General features: G+C 55.9%; 5 protein-coding genes across 5 annotated transcripts; 3 read left to right on the top strand and 2 right to left on the bottom strand.

Moving 5' to 3' along the window:
* Positions 1–1,330: 1,330 nt before the first annotated feature.
* SODALDRAFT_331707 (hypothetical protein) lies at positions 1,331–3,374 on the bottom strand. Its single transcript, XM_028611516.1, has 3 exons — positions 3,018–3,374; positions 2,479–2,857; positions 1,331–2,405 (listed from the first exon to the last, which is right to left on the bottom strand). Exons 1-3 carry the CDS (start codon positions 3,237–3,239, stop codon positions 1,774–1,776), a joined length of 1,233 nt encoding a protein of 410 aa, XP_028467400.1. The 5' UTR covers positions 3,240–3,374; the 3' UTR covers positions 1,331–1,773.
* A 1,402-nt stretch (positions 3,375–4,776) lies between these two features.
* SODALDRAFT_133994 (hemerythrin HHE cation binding domain-containing protein) lies at positions 4,777–6,124 on the top strand. The gene is made up of 3 exons (XM_028606727.1): positions 4,777–4,948; positions 5,014–5,534; positions 5,625–6,124. Exons 2-3 carry the CDS (start codon positions 5,028–5,030, stop codon positions 5,841–5,843), a joined length of 726 nt encoding a protein of 241 aa, XP_028467399.1. The 5' UTR covers positions 4,777–4,948; positions 5,014–5,027; the 3' UTR covers positions 5,844–6,124.
* Positions 6,125–8,659: 2,535 nt separating this feature from the next.
* Positions 8,660–10,049, top strand: SODALDRAFT_331702 (hypothetical protein). Its single transcript, XM_028611515.1, has one exon. The coding sequence runs from the start codon at positions 8,972–8,974 to the stop codon at positions 9,860–9,862; it is 891 nt and encodes a 296-aa protein (XP_028467398.1). The 5' UTR covers positions 8,660–8,971; the 3' UTR covers positions 9,863–10,049.
* Positions 10,050–10,664: 615 nt separating this feature from the next.
* Positions 10,665–12,135, top strand: SODALDRAFT_133882 (hypothetical protein). The gene is made up of 4 exons (XM_028606726.1): positions 10,665–11,082; positions 11,183–11,478; positions 11,597–11,755; positions 11,833–12,135. Exons 1-4 carry the CDS (start codon positions 10,806–10,808, stop codon positions 11,860–11,862), a joined length of 762 nt encoding a protein of 253 aa, XP_028467397.1. The 5' UTR covers positions 10,665–10,805; the 3' UTR covers positions 11,863–12,135.
* Positions 12,136–12,408: 273 nt separating this feature from the next.
* On the bottom strand, positions 12,409–14,358 carry SODALDRAFT_273570 (kinase-like protein; the record flags this gene model as incomplete). The annotated part of the gene is made up of 1 exon (XM_028607909.1): positions 12,409–14,358. One exon carries the CDS (start codon positions 14,356–14,358, stop codon positions 12,409–12,411), a length of 1,950 nt encoding a protein of 649 aa, XP_028467396.1.
* Between the last annotated feature and the right edge of the window lie 737 nt (positions 14,359–15,095).

Below are 15,095 nucleotides of genomic sequence, written 5' to 3'. Positions count from 1 at the left end.
TGTAGGTGGTGGGGGTGGTGGGGATGGCGGGTTACACTACTTACACGTACCTTTGGTTCTCGATCTAAGGAACCGGTAAAGGCAGGTTGATCTGTTATCTGGTTCTCTTGCCTTTTCGGCTGGGAATACGGGGGGGAATGGGATCACCGAGACCAAGCCAATAATGTTGACAGAGCACGCGTGACGCTGCACGTAGACGTAGCAATGGCGGCCAAGAACCCCCCTCGACGTTCCAGCATCACTGAGTCTTGATCCAATGAGTGAGAGGCATCGGGTCTGCACATCCTCTAGGCTCCTCCAGGAATCGGAGAAGGGGAGGGGTTGGGTAGCATTCAGAGGGGGAGGCGTGTTACGGTGTTAGTGATGGCACGGAACACGGAGCGATTCGGCCCCGCCTGCCATATCGGGTCTTAGACTCGTAGTCGACCAGCCACCCGTTGCTCGCCTCGCCAATCCAACGGTTTTCGTTTACACGTGTAGCATTTGTCTGTATTTTTAGAACCCCTCTCCATTGATCGACAATGTCAAGGTCGAGTCCTACGTAAAGAGGGGTCAGATGGGATGTCTATCCATGTAGAGTATGGACAACGGAGTAATTCGTGCACTGAGATTGGCAAAGGCTTAGGTATTCCAACTCGGTTGGATATATCATATCCCTAGTCTTTCTTTTGGCGTGTCCAGGTTTGTTATCACACCAGACGCCATTATAGCGCCGAACCCACTACGTGTAGTGACCACGATTATTCCTTTTCTTCGTAACTGCCATGTCGACGCGGGATGATCGAAGCATTCGATTCATCATTCGCCTTCCTGGAGGGGTTAAAGGTGCTGCTGTACCTTGCAAGTTGTAAGATCCCGGTAAGATGCTGCACGTTCAAGTGCGCTTCACCAATAAAATCAGGGGACTGTCGCATTCGTTGGCATTGTAGGAACGGCAGACTCGGTTGCAATCTTGCCGGCCATTCCCGGGCGTTGGACTGACCAAGGGAGGTGGGGAGGTCAGACCTGTCAGAGTCAGGGACTCAGGGCACCTCAGCAGATTGTCCATTCAAGGGATCAATGATGCAAGCAAGTCTGAGACTTGTTCCAGTAGGGAAGAAGGGGGGAGGAAAAAAAGGAAGAAAAATTGGAAAATTGGAAAAAAAAAAAAAGAAGAAAAAAGAAAAGAAAAAGACCGGAAATTCGACGGAACCCTCAGTCGGCTAATGAGCAGACTGAGTAGACGGTTAGGGGGACTGACAGCGGACCGGCCTGTAAGTGTGAATGTGTGATACCGCCGGACCGACCCCTGACCACATGCATCTACACCAGACGTCTTTTCCACTTGGATATATGCCCCAATTGATATTTTATTTGTTTCTGCTTCAATTGTATTTCTTCTCCGTTTAACCTTTCAACTGTTCAACATTCGCTTTCTTTTTTTTTCTCCTCGGGCGGTGTGCATGCAGGCAGAGAATGCAGTGCAGTATGCAGCGCAACTGTGGCGTTAGTTGAGGTCCCGTCGTTCGGAGCGCCATAATCCGAATGCGCACGACGCCAACAGCAGTGAGGTCAATTCGAGGAAATTGGGAATAATTGACCTAAGAGAAACCACCAAGATTCAGGCCTGCAAAAGAGAACATGAAGTAATATTCATTCAAAAAGAAACGCTATGCTTGTCTACCCATGAGGCTATGCATGATTCATCTATGATCTATCTATGTACTACAGTCTGCACGTGCAGCCACACTTGTAACTCCCTACTCCCTCGCGTCCCCCCCAGAATCACAGCCCTCAGGATTTTGTCCGGGGGTGATCCGTAAACGTAATAGTAACTTCATCCGTCCTCCGAATCTGCCCCATCTCGGCCGTCGACAGGTCCATGGGCGGCGTCTCGCCCCCCGAGCTCCCCGAACTCGACGACAACTGCGGCGCATGACGGTGCCCGCCCGAGCCACTCGAATCCCACATGCAGTCGCCGGTATGCAGCCCGCGGCGCAACGACTGCTGCGACCCCCCGGAGAAGCGCTTCGAGCCGCGCTGCTGCTTGTGCGTGTGGTGGGTGCTGTTGCGGGTGCGGTCGGCGCTGACGAAGCCGACGACGGTGGTGCCAAACCAGCCGAAGCGCTCGACCATGAGCGCCTTGAACTTGGCGCGCAGCGGCGGGATCGAACCCATGATGATGACGAGGCTCTGCTCGATGCCGGACCACAGGACCGCGAGGCTGGCGTTGTACTGCGCGTCTTGCGTGTTGCCCGTGTCGGCGCGCGGGGTGGTGATGGTCTTCATGATGGAGGCGCCGGCGGTGATCAGGGACAGGCCCATGAGGAGGCCGAGGCCGATTTTGCGCCGGAGGGGCATGTGGAGCTTCCAGATGACCATGACGGGGAAGAGGACGTAGGTTACGTCGGAGAAGGTGAAGAGGGCTGTGGAAGCTTTAGCTGTACGTCATTCTTGGAGGGGAAGCGGGAAAAGGAAAGGGGGGAGAGAATAACATACATTGCGCCAAGTAAGAGGTGTTCTGTTGAATGCGAGGATCCCACCGTCGGTTCACAGCCATGAAAGGGTTCCATAGACCCTCGACCGGGTCGACCTGGACCCAAACGAGTACGATAAGGACGCTAGAAACGACGACTTGCAGACCGGTGAAGATCCAGAGAAACCACCGGAGCCAAGGCTTGGTCCCAAACAGCCGAGTGAGCAAGATGTTGGCCGAGACCCTCGCCAGGATGGAGACCATGATGGAAGGCGTTGTCGAGATCCAGTTCCACTTGAGCACCTGGATAAGTTGTGGAAAGACCGACAAGTTGGCGTCCCGCTTGCCCAGCCCCCAACGAGATGCTTCGGTGATGCATCCTTGGAAAGTGATTTGCATGACCTGTTCGAGGGGAGTGGCGATGACCAATTAGCGATTCCATTGTCTTTGATGTAGCAACCAAGGACCGAAACATGTTGCCGTTGGGCCCTGTGGTCCTGTGTGTTGGGTGTTGGGTGTTGGGTGTTGGATGTTGGAGACGAAGAACTGGAGAACGACATACCACGGCGGCTAGCATGAACCAGTCGTCCGAGCTCACTTTCCGTGCGACGGTGGCACGGACATAGAAACGGGCAGAGATGATGAGGATGCACAGAATGGTCATGGTCCAAGTGACACCCATGATCAGAGGCCCCCGACCCGGAGCATCGGGATCGATGGGGTCCGGAAACTGGGGCATTCCGGGCATCTCGAAGGGATCGGGGGCAGGAATTGGTTCTGACATGATGTGCCGTTGGAACGAGGCAACAACATGAAAGAAAACAAGCCCAACGACAAGAAAAGAGAAAAGTAACCTGTAAGAAAGAGGGGTTTGCGGCCTGAGACGAAAAGAGAGACGTCCGGTCAAGAGCGATTTCTGTTCTCTGCACCAACGACCCGTCACCCCCAACTATATACAACGTAAAGATGGAGGAGAACGGCCACAGCGAGACAAGGGGGGGTTTAATAGGAGCCCTGCTAAGCTCTCACGTGTGTGACGGGGGCGAGGGTGGTATTGGTATTGTGCTAGTAAGCACCATGTCTGGCTTGTTCCATGCGGCGGCAAGGTCGCCTTGGGATGAAGGACTTGAAGCGAAGGATTCCTTTTTTCTTCCGGTCGTGGGTCTCACTCGTTGTCTTTCCATCCCAGCACGGCAGCATGGGGCGGACCACTTGGCGATCTTGCAGCGTATCGTGTACAACGGTACCCTCGCCCACTTTACCAGCCACGGTCCACGGAGACTCGGATGAGAAAAAGAAGAACAGACTCGACTTCCCGGTGGCGCGTATGGCTCATGTGCGTTGTGCATCGGTTGATAGGCAAGCGCAAGCCACATCCACACGATGGACAGATCACAGATCCGATTGCTATCCGATCTGTACGAAGTACGTTTGTATTGCCCTACTTAACGAGGCGGGGTAATACTGAACGGGAAGCCAATCGGGCAAGTGTATCTGAGCGCCGCCGTGAATCGGACAAGACAGGGAGGGGAGAAGGAGGAGGGAGGGACTCGAGGGAGAGACTCGAGGGAGAGACTCGAGAGAGAGACTCGAGAGAGGGGCCGAGGGCCACGGCCCACATCCTTACCGTCAGATCTGTCGATCCCTCAAGGGTTGGAAAATCGCTGTGCGCTCTTGCTATAGTGTACGTGCTTGTAAACCAAGCACAGGGTCAAGACCACATGAATTCTGGTGTACGATGTAGGTTGAGTCGTGAACAATTACTCCGTGACGTGTTGATTGACGATCGCGACCGCCTTCGACTCTTCGTTTCAGGGCGTGCGATTAACACGGAGGACCATGTGGATAACCCCACACCGTTACCCCACATCGCTTCCAGCGGCATTCACCTGCCGTCGGTTAGACACACAGACCACACAGAATCCGGGCTTTCAGGCTCATCTCACCTCCCTCACCTCCCTCACCTCGCACCTCGCACTCACACCGCTGACACAGAAGCCCCATGCCAAGCCACTCAGCCACCCGTGCAGCTTAGGTAATATAAGGCTTAGCGTCCACTATGTTCCGAATCGGGACTGTATGTGGGGACCTAGGTAGGGAGCACTTGGACCAGGAGATGGGGTTCAACCGTTGAGCCCAACTGCCATCCTTTTGTTGTCAAGTACGCGTACCACGAGTACGTTGTACGACGTTCTCGCGTACCACACCAACGTTGTTTGCTTACGCTTATTTGCTCCTCTACCCCTTTTTAATCGGTCGGGTCGCTCTTAGTCCCCTCCTTTACCTCCATTCCCCCTGGTCCCATCATCTTAGCCCACATCAAATCTATTCTCGTCCATTCTCGTCCCTACTGCCAAGTGCCATCTCATCGCCTCAGCAAGTACTCAGAAGGGCTCCCCAGTAATTTTCACCATGACTTCCAACTCCGAATGGGCTTCCAAGCCCTTCGCTCTCTGCTCTACTCCCACGGCCGCTCTGCCAGAAGGGCAAAAGGTAACTGTCGATCCGGCCTGACGGGAACCACCAAACCTCTTCCACTCATGACCATCATGACCTAGGATGAGGGGGTTGAATGCTCACTGACGGCCCCCGGCCCCAGCCCGACATGTTCGACGACCTAGCCTCCACCATGGCCGTGGTCCACAACATCATGATCCGCTGCCTCAACAGCATCCACCAACAAGCCCCCCACGTCCGGGCGGCCGACGTGCCCGCTTTCCTCAACTACGCCCTCACCTGGTGCCAGATGCTGCAGCTCCACCACGACGGCGAAGAGGAGATGTGCTTCCCCGCCGTCGAGCGCATGGCCGGCGAGCCGGGCCTCATGGAGACGAACGTCGAGCAGCACGCCGCGTTCCACGACGGGTTCGATGCGTTCAAGACGTACCTGGAGGCGTCCCAGAAGGGGGAGGTGGCGTTTGATGGCCAGAGGGCACGGGAGCTCATCGATGAGTTTGGCCCGTCGTTGACGCAGCATCTGCATGATGAGGTCCCTACGCTTTTGGCGCTTCGGCGGTTTGGGCTGGAGAAGATGAAGGACCTTCCTAAGGTTTTTGAGGAGGAGGCTCAGCAAAATATGGTGCGTTTTTTTTTTTCTTTTCTTCTTTTCTTTTCTTTTCCCCCCTTCATGAAGGTGGACTAACTAACATCTTCTTACCCCAACCTGCAGGGCAAAGCTGGTATGGCCGCTGGCGGTATGTTGGCATTCATGTCCCACGACGTGACCTTCGAGGGGGGCCTATGGAAGAACTTCCCCCCTGTTCCCTGGATCATCTTGGTTATCATCCGCAATACCGTATATTGGGTCCATTCGGACTGGTGGAAGTTTGCGCCCGTCGATCGATACGGACAGCCTCAGCCTCAGTATGCTCGGCCAGAACAGTCTTGAGGTCGTGGGAGCTATGGAGGTCGGAAGGTGGATGAACCTTCTGTGGTCAAACACATAAAGCGATTGAGCATTTCTTTTTGTCCTTTCCTTTTCTTTATTTTATTATTTCTCCTTACCTATTGGGTCTCTGGACACCTACTGTATGAAGCTCTTCTGGCTTATGGCATACCTTTTCGAGACCAGTACCTGCCTTACCTTTAGGTACCTTAGATACCTAGGTAGGTAGTTATGAGAGATACCTTCTACTTCTCACGAGGCAGCATCATGTCATTGTCCCCTCGACGGGACGTCATCACATGAACCTTACATGGCTCTGTCCACGGGTGAGAAAGTAATAAAGTATCTTGTAGTTGGTTCTTCTTTCCCGCCAGCAAGGTGAATCAGGAGTACCTTGTTCTTTGCTTTCTTCTTCCCTCCTTCCTTTCTTCCTTTCTTCCCTTCTTCATCATCTCCAACCACTATCAACCACAACGAGAACACCCAACCACTATCAACCACAACGAGAACACAAACGGCACAGGCAAACCAACACCACCAGGAAAGCCGGAAAGAAAATCAACCATGGGCAACAAAAAGAACAAGGCCAAAAAGAAGAACGCCGCCAAAAAGGCCGCAGAAGTCGAGGACGCCATTGAAAAGCCGGACGAAAAGGGCAAGGGCAACGCTGTCGAGCAGATTGAACTATCCGGGCCAGCTACCCTCCCTTCCAGGGTAAAAAAGAACTCGGAAGAAGCGGAAATTGACGACGACAAATACAAAGACGCTGTTATGTATGCCTTTGAAGGGCCGCTGAACGCTGGCGAGTACAAGAAAGGTAAAGACAACTAGCCCGCCCCGAAGTTATAACTGTTACATTCTCTTTCGTCACACATATTGCTGAAACCCTTGCTGATATCTCCTTACACCAGCCCAGAAAGCCGCCCTGGCAGCATGTGTTCACCGGCCACTGTTGTCCCCAACCCCCGAAGTCAACGCCATTCTCGCCTTAGCCGCCAGCTGGGACCACTCCCAGAGCAACCGCGTAGCAGCACTTTATGCCAAAAAGGCTCTCGAACAGTGGGAGCACGTCGACGCCGAATTTTCCTCAGTTGCGAAAACCGGTGCTCCTCTCACGACGATTGTCTTCCACGGTTACCTTGCCAACTTCGACCTGGCAGGTGCGCGGACCTGGCTGGATAGTATGGAAAGGAATGAGGGCATCCGTCAACGTGGCCTCATCCTACTCGTAGCTCAGCTGAAGAAGCGGCTCGACAACGTTGCCGGTATTTTCAGAGCATGTCCCAGCAAAGGGGAGTCGTGGCGCATGATCCTCTCCTGCGTCGCCCGCTATAAGCCCACCATGTACGTTGTGTCGTCTTGTCTTTTGACTTCTCCGGCCCGGTCCGTTTAATATATTCTATTCTACTTTGGGGACATGTTCGTCTGTGTCCGCACTGACGATGCGAGCCCTATGCGATGCAGGAGGGGCTATTATCCTAGTGACCCCGTCAGCGGCGAAAGGCCTCGATCCCTCATCGACCACTGCACACTCAAGGCAGCCCATCAAGAAGGACGAAACGTCAACGTACTGCACGCCGGAGCCGGAGATGGCAGGCATCTGTTCCAGACCATTTTCGAACTCGGCGCTCTCCTTCACAGAGAGAACGACAACCTCAACAGCAAGGTGACGATCCTGATAGTGGACCGCCACCCTGCCGCCGTAGCTCGGTTGCTCGTCCTCATGCACTTGATCCTGACGACCGAAGCCCAGAAGGACAAGGCAAAAAGACGCCAACTCTTGGTTTCCCTGGGCTTCATCTTTGGCTTCCCCATCATCCCTCTCAGGGCGCACACGTCGTTGCGCGAAGCAGCAACGGCGGTTGCCGACGCCCTCAAGAGTTGGGACAACGCAGACCGCAACATATTCCATGACACTATCGAGGTCCCCGAGGACATTCGCTTCCCGGTCCTCGCCGCGGTCCTGGCGTGGACTCAGGCCTATTCCCTGAGAAAAGAGAGCCAAATGACGAGAGCTTTCATCCATTCGTACCGCGAAAAAGTTACGGGACTGGGGCAATGGGCCGATATGGCGGCGCCTTTCCTTTCAAAATACCTGTTGCCTAACCCATGCGGCAATAGGCGGGATCGAGCGCTCTGGTCGGCCGCCGGCATCGTCGATGTGCCCCCCACGATCTACGATTCGAAGAGCCCGGAGTCTGCGTCTGAGTCTCTGGACAAAGATGGACCAGCAGACTCAGACTCTCACTCAACCACCGACGTCGCGACGGCGTATTCCGAGATTGTGGACGTCCTCTGCGGCCTTTTCGAGACGCAGGCAGACGGACGCGAGGTACAAGTGGAAACTCAGGAGGCTCTCGAGAGGCTCGTTATGCTCGAAGAGCACGTGGCGACCAACTGGCGCGGAAACCTAACGCTTCTCGCCAACTGCGACGAAGTGTATGCCGGCACCAAGCCCCTTCAGTACGAATTCTTTTCGCCCTTCGAAGTCGCCGGCCGTCTGCACGGCTTCAACGACGACGACAATCAGTTGACGGAGGCAGCTCAGGCTGTTTCGGTCATCGAATACGTGACGGATTACTTTGACAGCGTGGTCGGCATGGTTGGCCTCTGCCTAGAACGAAAACAGTTCCGGGTGATCCTCCACGTCGATGATGTGTTCAACACCATGGACGAGCTTCATGCTAATCTTTCGCCCTTCTTGCTCCACGAGAAAGCTTTCACCTGGCTCGATTACAACCCCAAAACCGACGGCCATTTCGACGTCATTGACTTGTCCAGTATCCCGTATGTCGTCTTACTCTACCTTCATCATTCATGCCGCGATTCCAATGTCTTTTGTCTTTGTCCCTTTCTGGAGGAACCGACTGCTGACAGAATGTCCTGAATTCTCTTTTGGGGGGCCCTCCCTTCCCAACAGAGACAAGGCTGGTGGTGTGCTTGCCGCACTGATGCACGGTAGACCGCTTCTCCGGAAGGTCCCGTCGTCCCGGGTCACGTACGCGACGCGAGACAGTGCCTTGCGATATCTGCGGTGGTCGGAGGAGCACAACGTACAGTCCCTTGGCACCACGGTGCCGAGGGTATACGCGGCGTGTTACGGGATGAAACAAGACGAGGTACCACCCTCAATGCAAAACCAGAGTTTCCCGATGATTTACGGTCTTCCCCTCTCGTGGCGTCTCGTTCCTCAGGATGATTCCAAGGAGGAGAGAGCAGAATGGGGCCAGAGGCATGTCGAGAACATGCTCCAAAACCTCCTACTGCGAGTTATGGTCCCCCCCGGTGGACGGCCTCACTGGCGGAACAAGATTCGCGCCCAAGAGTGGTTCCCGTTCAACATGTGGACCTTCTTCCGCGCCCTCGTACATCTCCAGGATCTGGGGTTCGACAAAGAGAGCCTCTTCAGAGGAACCAACTACGTGCTGTCGCGCACACATATCACAAGTGAGTACGGACTGAAGAGTCACGCGTCTGACAACCGCCACGGAAGCTGGTATGTGATGACCTCGGTCGATCTCCAGCCGTGGAGCGCCGAGTTGACGACGCAGTGCTGCCTCTGGCAAGGTCTCCTGGACTTCGTCGTCGGGCGGGATAAGGACGACACGCTGCTGCCGCACCAGATCCACAAGTACGGCGTGAAGATAGCGGCGCGGGGGAAAGAGTTCACGGACGAGAGACCGGAGCACATCGTCGTCTTCGTGCGCAGGGTGCACGCCTTTCCGATGGACGACCTCCACGGCATCCTCACGGGGACTGTGGACAGGGAGCTGAGGGACGTGGCGAGTTCGATCCGGAACGAGCACTGCCACATTGTCACCGTATGGGAGTGGTACGAGGTGGAGGAGCGTGCGGTTTTCTGGATGCGCGACGACGTGATGGAGGAGATGTTGCGAGACTACCCGACGTGGGACGCGATGGTCTACAGGACGGATGTCTGGACGCCTGTTCTCGGGCCGGACAAGACCAGCCCTCTGGACATTGTCAAGTGGGAGCAGTGGGGGGACCAAGACAACATGTAGGGCGGACGGAGAGGGAATGATGATGGTGGATGGAACTTTGTATCGCTAGAGGACGTCGGAGGATAGGGGCGGGCACTGCTTTCTTTACTCCGTTTGACTCTGCTATAGCCAATCGAGTCCATTATGATTTGAGAAAGGGAAAGGGGAATATTGTACAGAGTATCGAAATAGATAAAATGAAGTCGAGGTGATCAAGCGGTCAGGGGTATTACGTAAGGCCTGTATGCAGGTACCTACATAAGGTACCTAGGTATCTACACTACACTACCTTACCTACCTTACCTAAGGTACCTTCTGAGGATACAGACGCTCAGGCCAACGCCGTTGACCATATGAGGTTAAGCGCTGCGGGAGTTTGAGCAAGATACCAGCAAAAGGCGGGGCCCAGATGAGGGAAATCGAGGGGGTTCCGCGCTTCCAGCCACCAAGAGCCTCATTACGCGCCTCATGTGTACGGAGTGCGTTGTACATGTACGTTGTACGTTGTACGATGGACTGCGCGATGTCATTCCACCACGATTATATAAGCTTGTCGTCTCCTATTGTTATTGTTCTCCGAGCCTCGGTTCTGCTCTGCTTCATCCAGGAACGCGACACAGAGAAAAAAGAATACAAACCTGGAAGACCAACCTCCTCATCTTCTCAATTGAAACCAGATAATGGCTTCCAATATGTGATGGAACAATCGCCCAGTAACCCAAATAGGGAGTCGCGGACAAGATACCTACCTTAGCTACCTTACTATTACCTACCCCCGTGCCTGGGGCCTCATATTTAAACTTGCTCACTTTATCTTGGCGCCAAACGCCGGCGATGGAATCCCCCAATCAACGCGGCCGGCCCGAGACGGGACAGGAACCACGGACCCTGACCACTGGGTCCTTGTCCGGGGGATGAGCTCGAAAGACGAAATGGAACTGCCTTTCGTCGAGGTATATATATTATGTCTCGAACATCGCAGCTTTCCCTCCCCGTTCTTTTGACCAGCTCGCCACCTTCGTCTTCTCAACTGTCTCCCGTCTCGTCTTTCAGTCGTTTCGTTGTGATACCCCGTTGTTATCGTCACTTATTACGACCGCTCGCCAAAATGTTCACCACCCAGGCTCTCCTCACCCTCGCCGCCGCCGGCCTCTCTTCCGCACATTTCACGCTCAAGTACCCCGAGTGGCGCGGCAACACCTTCGATGACACCCTGAACTACACGCAGTGGTCGTGGCCTTGTACGTCGTCCGCCTCGTCCCTTTCCATCCTTTCTCCTCTCCTCTCCTCTCCTCTCCTCTCCTCTCCGGACCGAACATGAAGCTGACAATCCCTTCCCAGGCGGCGGCCCCGCATACGGCTCCGGCAACAGGACCGACTGGCCCCTCTCGGGCGGCTCCCTAGGCGTTACCCTCGGCCACGCCTACAACTTCCTCTACATCAACCTCGGCATCGAGGAGAACGGCACCGTCGCCAGCTTCCCCACCTCGCTGACCCCGAACCCCCTCAACACCACCGGCAGCGGCACCCTCTGCCTTTCCGACCTGCTCGTGCCCTCCGACCTCAACATCACCGCCGGCACCAACGCCTCGCTGCAGGTCATCAAGGTTGGCAGGTCGGGGCAGGCTCAGTATAACGTGCGTTTTCTTCTTTTTTCTTCTTTTTTCTTCTTTTTTCTTCTTTTCTTCACCCCCCGTCCCTTCTCTTTTCTCTTTTAGTTGGCGATGGTGTGCTAAAAACGTAACCTCTTACCAGTGCGCCGACATCCGCTTCGTCGAGGACGCCCCCGAGCCCACCGAGGAGCAATGCGCCACGGACGACGGCGCGTACTTCGCCATCGAGCCTCAGAGCCACGAGGAGGCCAACGCCACCGACGGCGAGGACGGCGACGACGCGGCTTCCGGCGACGAGGACCCCGACAGCGCTGCGTCCCTCAGCTCGGCTCACATGTCCACCATCTTCGCCGTCGGCATGGCTGTCGCTCTTGGCCTCGCCCTTTAAACGACGAGGGCTTTTTTTGACGACGATACATGGGAGTAATGCGCGGGATTCAAAGCCGAGGGGGGCGAAACCACAAAAGCAAAGTGTACATTGTAATGTCTTGATGTATTGTTGGGCTTAGAAAACCAGATGATCTTGTTGTCCGTCTTCTGGCGGGAAGCCAACGTATGTATAGTTGTTTGTATGGTGATACAATACCCGGCGTATGCTGAAATGAATATGATAGTTATATCAGAGAGGCAGATGCGCAAACATGCAAAAAAACACCCCGCCACCTTAAAACTGGACCTTGCCCGCCAATTATCCACCTAAACAATGATCCATGTTGGCAGCTCCGATGAGACCCATGACGGGAAGGGAGATGAGAGCCAACATACTGCAAATGTCCAAAAAGACCAAACGCCTCAAAATATGTCCGCGTCCTGCGCATGGATATGGACCACGACATGAAGAACACGCTCGCTATATACATTCAAATGTAGACCAAAAGGGCAAAAAGGCAAAAGGGGTCTATCGCCTCGTCATAATCATAATAAATGACGACAAAGTAGCGACACAGATAAAAATCATGAACGAATCGCCATCTGCTCATCAACCAAGTGATGCAAAATCTGCGCCGTCGTAATCCGTTGCTTCGGGTTCAGAATCAACATATCGCGTATGATCCGCTCCATGCGGTCCCGCGGGCTGAGCCGATCCGCCGCCTCGCGCACCTCGCTCAGCCACACCATCATCTGGTCCACCGCCGACATGCCCGCGCCCCGCGCCGCCCCGGGTTTCTGCCGCGCGCCGCCGCCCGGCCGGTTCAGGTCCGCGATCATCCAGTACAGCGGGCGCGGGTGGGCGCGACCGGCGCGGGCGTCCGGGAACGGCAGTTTTCGCATCACGTAGAGCATGGTGACGCCGAGGGCCCATACGTCTGAAGCCGCCCCCCGCAAGCGGCCGCCGATGAACTCGGGCGGCACGTAGAACGGGGTCCCGCCCGTCGTGGCGGGGGCGTGGGCGGGCGAGCTGAGGCCAAAATCGCAGAGCACGGCGCCGCGGTCGGGCGAGTAGAGGATGTTCGCCGGTTTGATGTCGTTGTGCACCAGGCCGCGGTCGTGGAGGTAGTGCAGGGCCGAGGCGACGTCGTGGAGGATGCGGCTCGCATCGGCGCGCGACCCCATGAACATGTCGTCACGTGCTCCGCGCCAGAAGTTGCGGGCGGAGAGGTCGCGGGCCTCCACGTGCTCCATGTACAGAGACAGGAAGCGCGCGTCGCCCCCGTACAGGCGGACGATGGAACTATGGCGCAGGTCGTCCTGGGACTGGTACTCGCGGAGCCACATGTCGGCCTGGCGGATCACGTTGCGTTCGGCTTCCTGGGGCTTCTGGGCGGCGGCGGCGGCGGCGGCGGCGTTGTTGACGGAGTGGGTCTTGAGGATTTTGACGGTAATCACGCCGTTGGGTACGTTGGAGTGCTCGGCGGTAAAGACGGAGGAGAGACTGGTGGAGGCGATCTGGTCACGTTTGGTCACCGTGTAGGCGTCCAGCTCGCAGCCGCTTTGGACAGCCACGGTCTCGTCCTTTTGGAGGTCGAGGAGAGCCTGGCCCGTGGAGGCCACCAGCTCGTTGCCCTTGCCCTTGCCTGCCGTGTTGCCCTTGCCCGTTGTGGGCAGGGGAAAGACGAGAGGGTCGGCAGACGATCGCAGGAACATGATGACACCATCTTCCTTCTTCGCCGCTCCGGCTCCGGCTCCGGCTCCGGCTCTAGCTCCGGCCTCGGATGTCTTCACTTTCTTTTCGCCCCGTCCTTGGGATTCTTCGGCGTCCAGAGACCTCTTCCCCAACGAATTGAGGACGATGTCGCTTTCGGAGCTGTCCCCATTCTCGATGGCTTTCCTTGGTTGGACGAGGTGGAAGGGCATCCGTTCCAACACCCTAAAGTCGAGGACCCTGATACCCTCGACGGAGATACGCCAAGACCCTGGAGACAGAGCCTTGGTCATTAGAGGTTTGATTTCGTGGTTGGGTCCCGGGCTGTTTCCCGGGTCGTCCGAGAGGCGGGACAGGGTAATGGGGGCTTCGGACCGGTTCAACAGGATCTGGTTGTCGCTGGCCGGGTCGTAGTACAGCTCGCACCACACCGGAGGCCGCGGTACGTGGTCGTCCAGGTGTTCGGAGGGGATGCGCACCGAGAACTTGATGTCCCTGGGGGTCTGGGTCACGGCCAGGACCTTGTGGTGGGGACGTTCATCCGACGCGACTTCGGCGCGGAGAGCAAGCCACTGGCAACTGCCGTTGCCCGGGCTTACAGAGCGGCTCCGGGTGAGAGGGCGCACCAGAATGCGGATGCCTTGCTTGTGGTGGTGGTCCTCGACCATGAGCTTGTCCAACGGGACAGCGTCGTACATGACTTCATCGACGGCCTCGTGAACGCCCATGCTCTTCAAGCGGGCGTCGACCTCGGACTGGGAAAAGGGCTCTGTGCGCTCTTCTGACGGGGCCTCCGAAGGGTGGCCCCGGTGGTCCGCCATGACGAGGTGGGAGGGGGCCGGGCTAGGCAGCCATCCGTGATATGACACAGATGGCGAGCGACCTAGGCAGTGGCGCAAGGGAACAAGAAGGGATGACTCCAGACAAAGGAGAGCAATGTGGAACCTTTTGAAGGCACGACAAAAGATAAGATGCTGGGTAAGGGGAGAAGTGAACTTCGAATGCCGTTTCGATGAAAGGACGTTGGGAAAGCTTGGGCCACAAGTGGACGCCGAGAGCAACGGTTATTTTGACCTCCGATGGTAGGTCAAAAAATGAATGCACGGAGGACAGGCGAATGAAACGAGGAGACGGGTTAAGAGAATAAAATGGAGGCGGATGGGTGAGTTAGAGTCCCCAGGAGTAGACACTATGGGGTTTATGTGGAGGGGGGGGGGACAGGGACAGGAGAAACAGACAGAAACCCAGAGAGAAAATGGAAGAGAAAAGGCCTTGTCGGACAGACAGCGAGTTCAGAGCAGGAGGAAAGGCCCGGTGATGGGTATCTCAAACTGCAGCCTCACGGGGATGGAGTCATCGAGGGAAAATGAGAGACGAGGAGTGGCCTGGTGCCTGGTGCCTGGTGCGTGGTGCCTGGTGAGAGGCGATAGGGATAGGTAGGTAGACAGTTGAAGATAGTCAGCCAGCGCAAAGGACGGCAAGGAGAGGGCTCGGCCAAGAAGACAGAAAGAGAAGAGCGTGGAGACTGAGGGGGCGGGGGGCGGGATGCGAAGAATTA

The sequence above is a fragment of the Sodiomyces alkalinus genome (assembly GCF_003711515.1).
Source record: "Sodiomyces alkalinus F11 unplaced genomic scaffold SODALscaffold_3, whole genome shotgun sequence".
NCBI lineage: Eukaryota > Fungi > Ascomycota > Sordariomycetes > Glomerellales > Plectosphaerellaceae > Sodiomyces > Sodiomyces alkalinus.
The sequence above is the reverse complement of the archived record's forward strand: the minus strand, read 5'-3'. Positions and strand labels throughout refer to the sequence as shown.

Excerpts from the sequence above, each read along its gene's own strand:
- SODALDRAFT_331707 (XM_028611516.1), bottom strand. The coding sequence starts at position 3,239 with ATGTCAGAACCAATTCCTGCCCCCGATCCCTTCGAGATGCCCGGAATG. Across the intron at positions 2,858-3,017 it reads GGTTCATGCTAGCCGCCGTG|GTCATGCAAATCACTTTCCA; the intron begins GTATGTCGTTCT and ends CCCCTCGAACAG. Across the intron at positions 2,406-2,478 it reads CACCTCTTACTTGGCGCAAT|CCCTCTTCACCTTCTCCGAC; the intron begins GTATGTTATTCT and ends AAGCTTCCACAG.
- SODALDRAFT_331702 (XM_028611515.1), top strand. The coding sequence starts at position 8,972 with ATGCAAAACCAGAGTTTCCCGATGATTTACGGTCTTCCCCTCTCGTGG.
- SODALDRAFT_133994 (XM_028606727.1), top strand. The coding sequence starts at position 5,028 with ATGCTCACTGACGGCCCCCGGCCCCAGCCCGACATGTTCGACGACCTA. Across the intron at positions 5,535-5,624 it reads AGGAGGCTCAGCAAAATATG|GGCAAAGCTGGTATGGCCGC; the intron begins GTGCGTTTTTTT and ends CCCAACCTGCAG.
- SODALDRAFT_133882 (XM_028606726.1), top strand. The coding sequence starts at position 10,806 with ATGTCTCGAACATCGCAGCTTTCCCTCCCCGTTCTTTTGACCAGCTCG. Across the intron at positions 11,083-11,182 it reads CACGCAGTGGTCGTGGCCTT|GCGGCGGCCCCGCATACGGC; the intron begins GTACGTCGTCCG and ends ATCCCTTCCCAG. Across the intron at positions 11,756-11,832 it reads CGGCTTCCGGCGACGAGGAC|CGCCCTTTAAACGACGAGGG; the intron begins CCCGACAGCGCT and ends CGCTCTTGGCCT.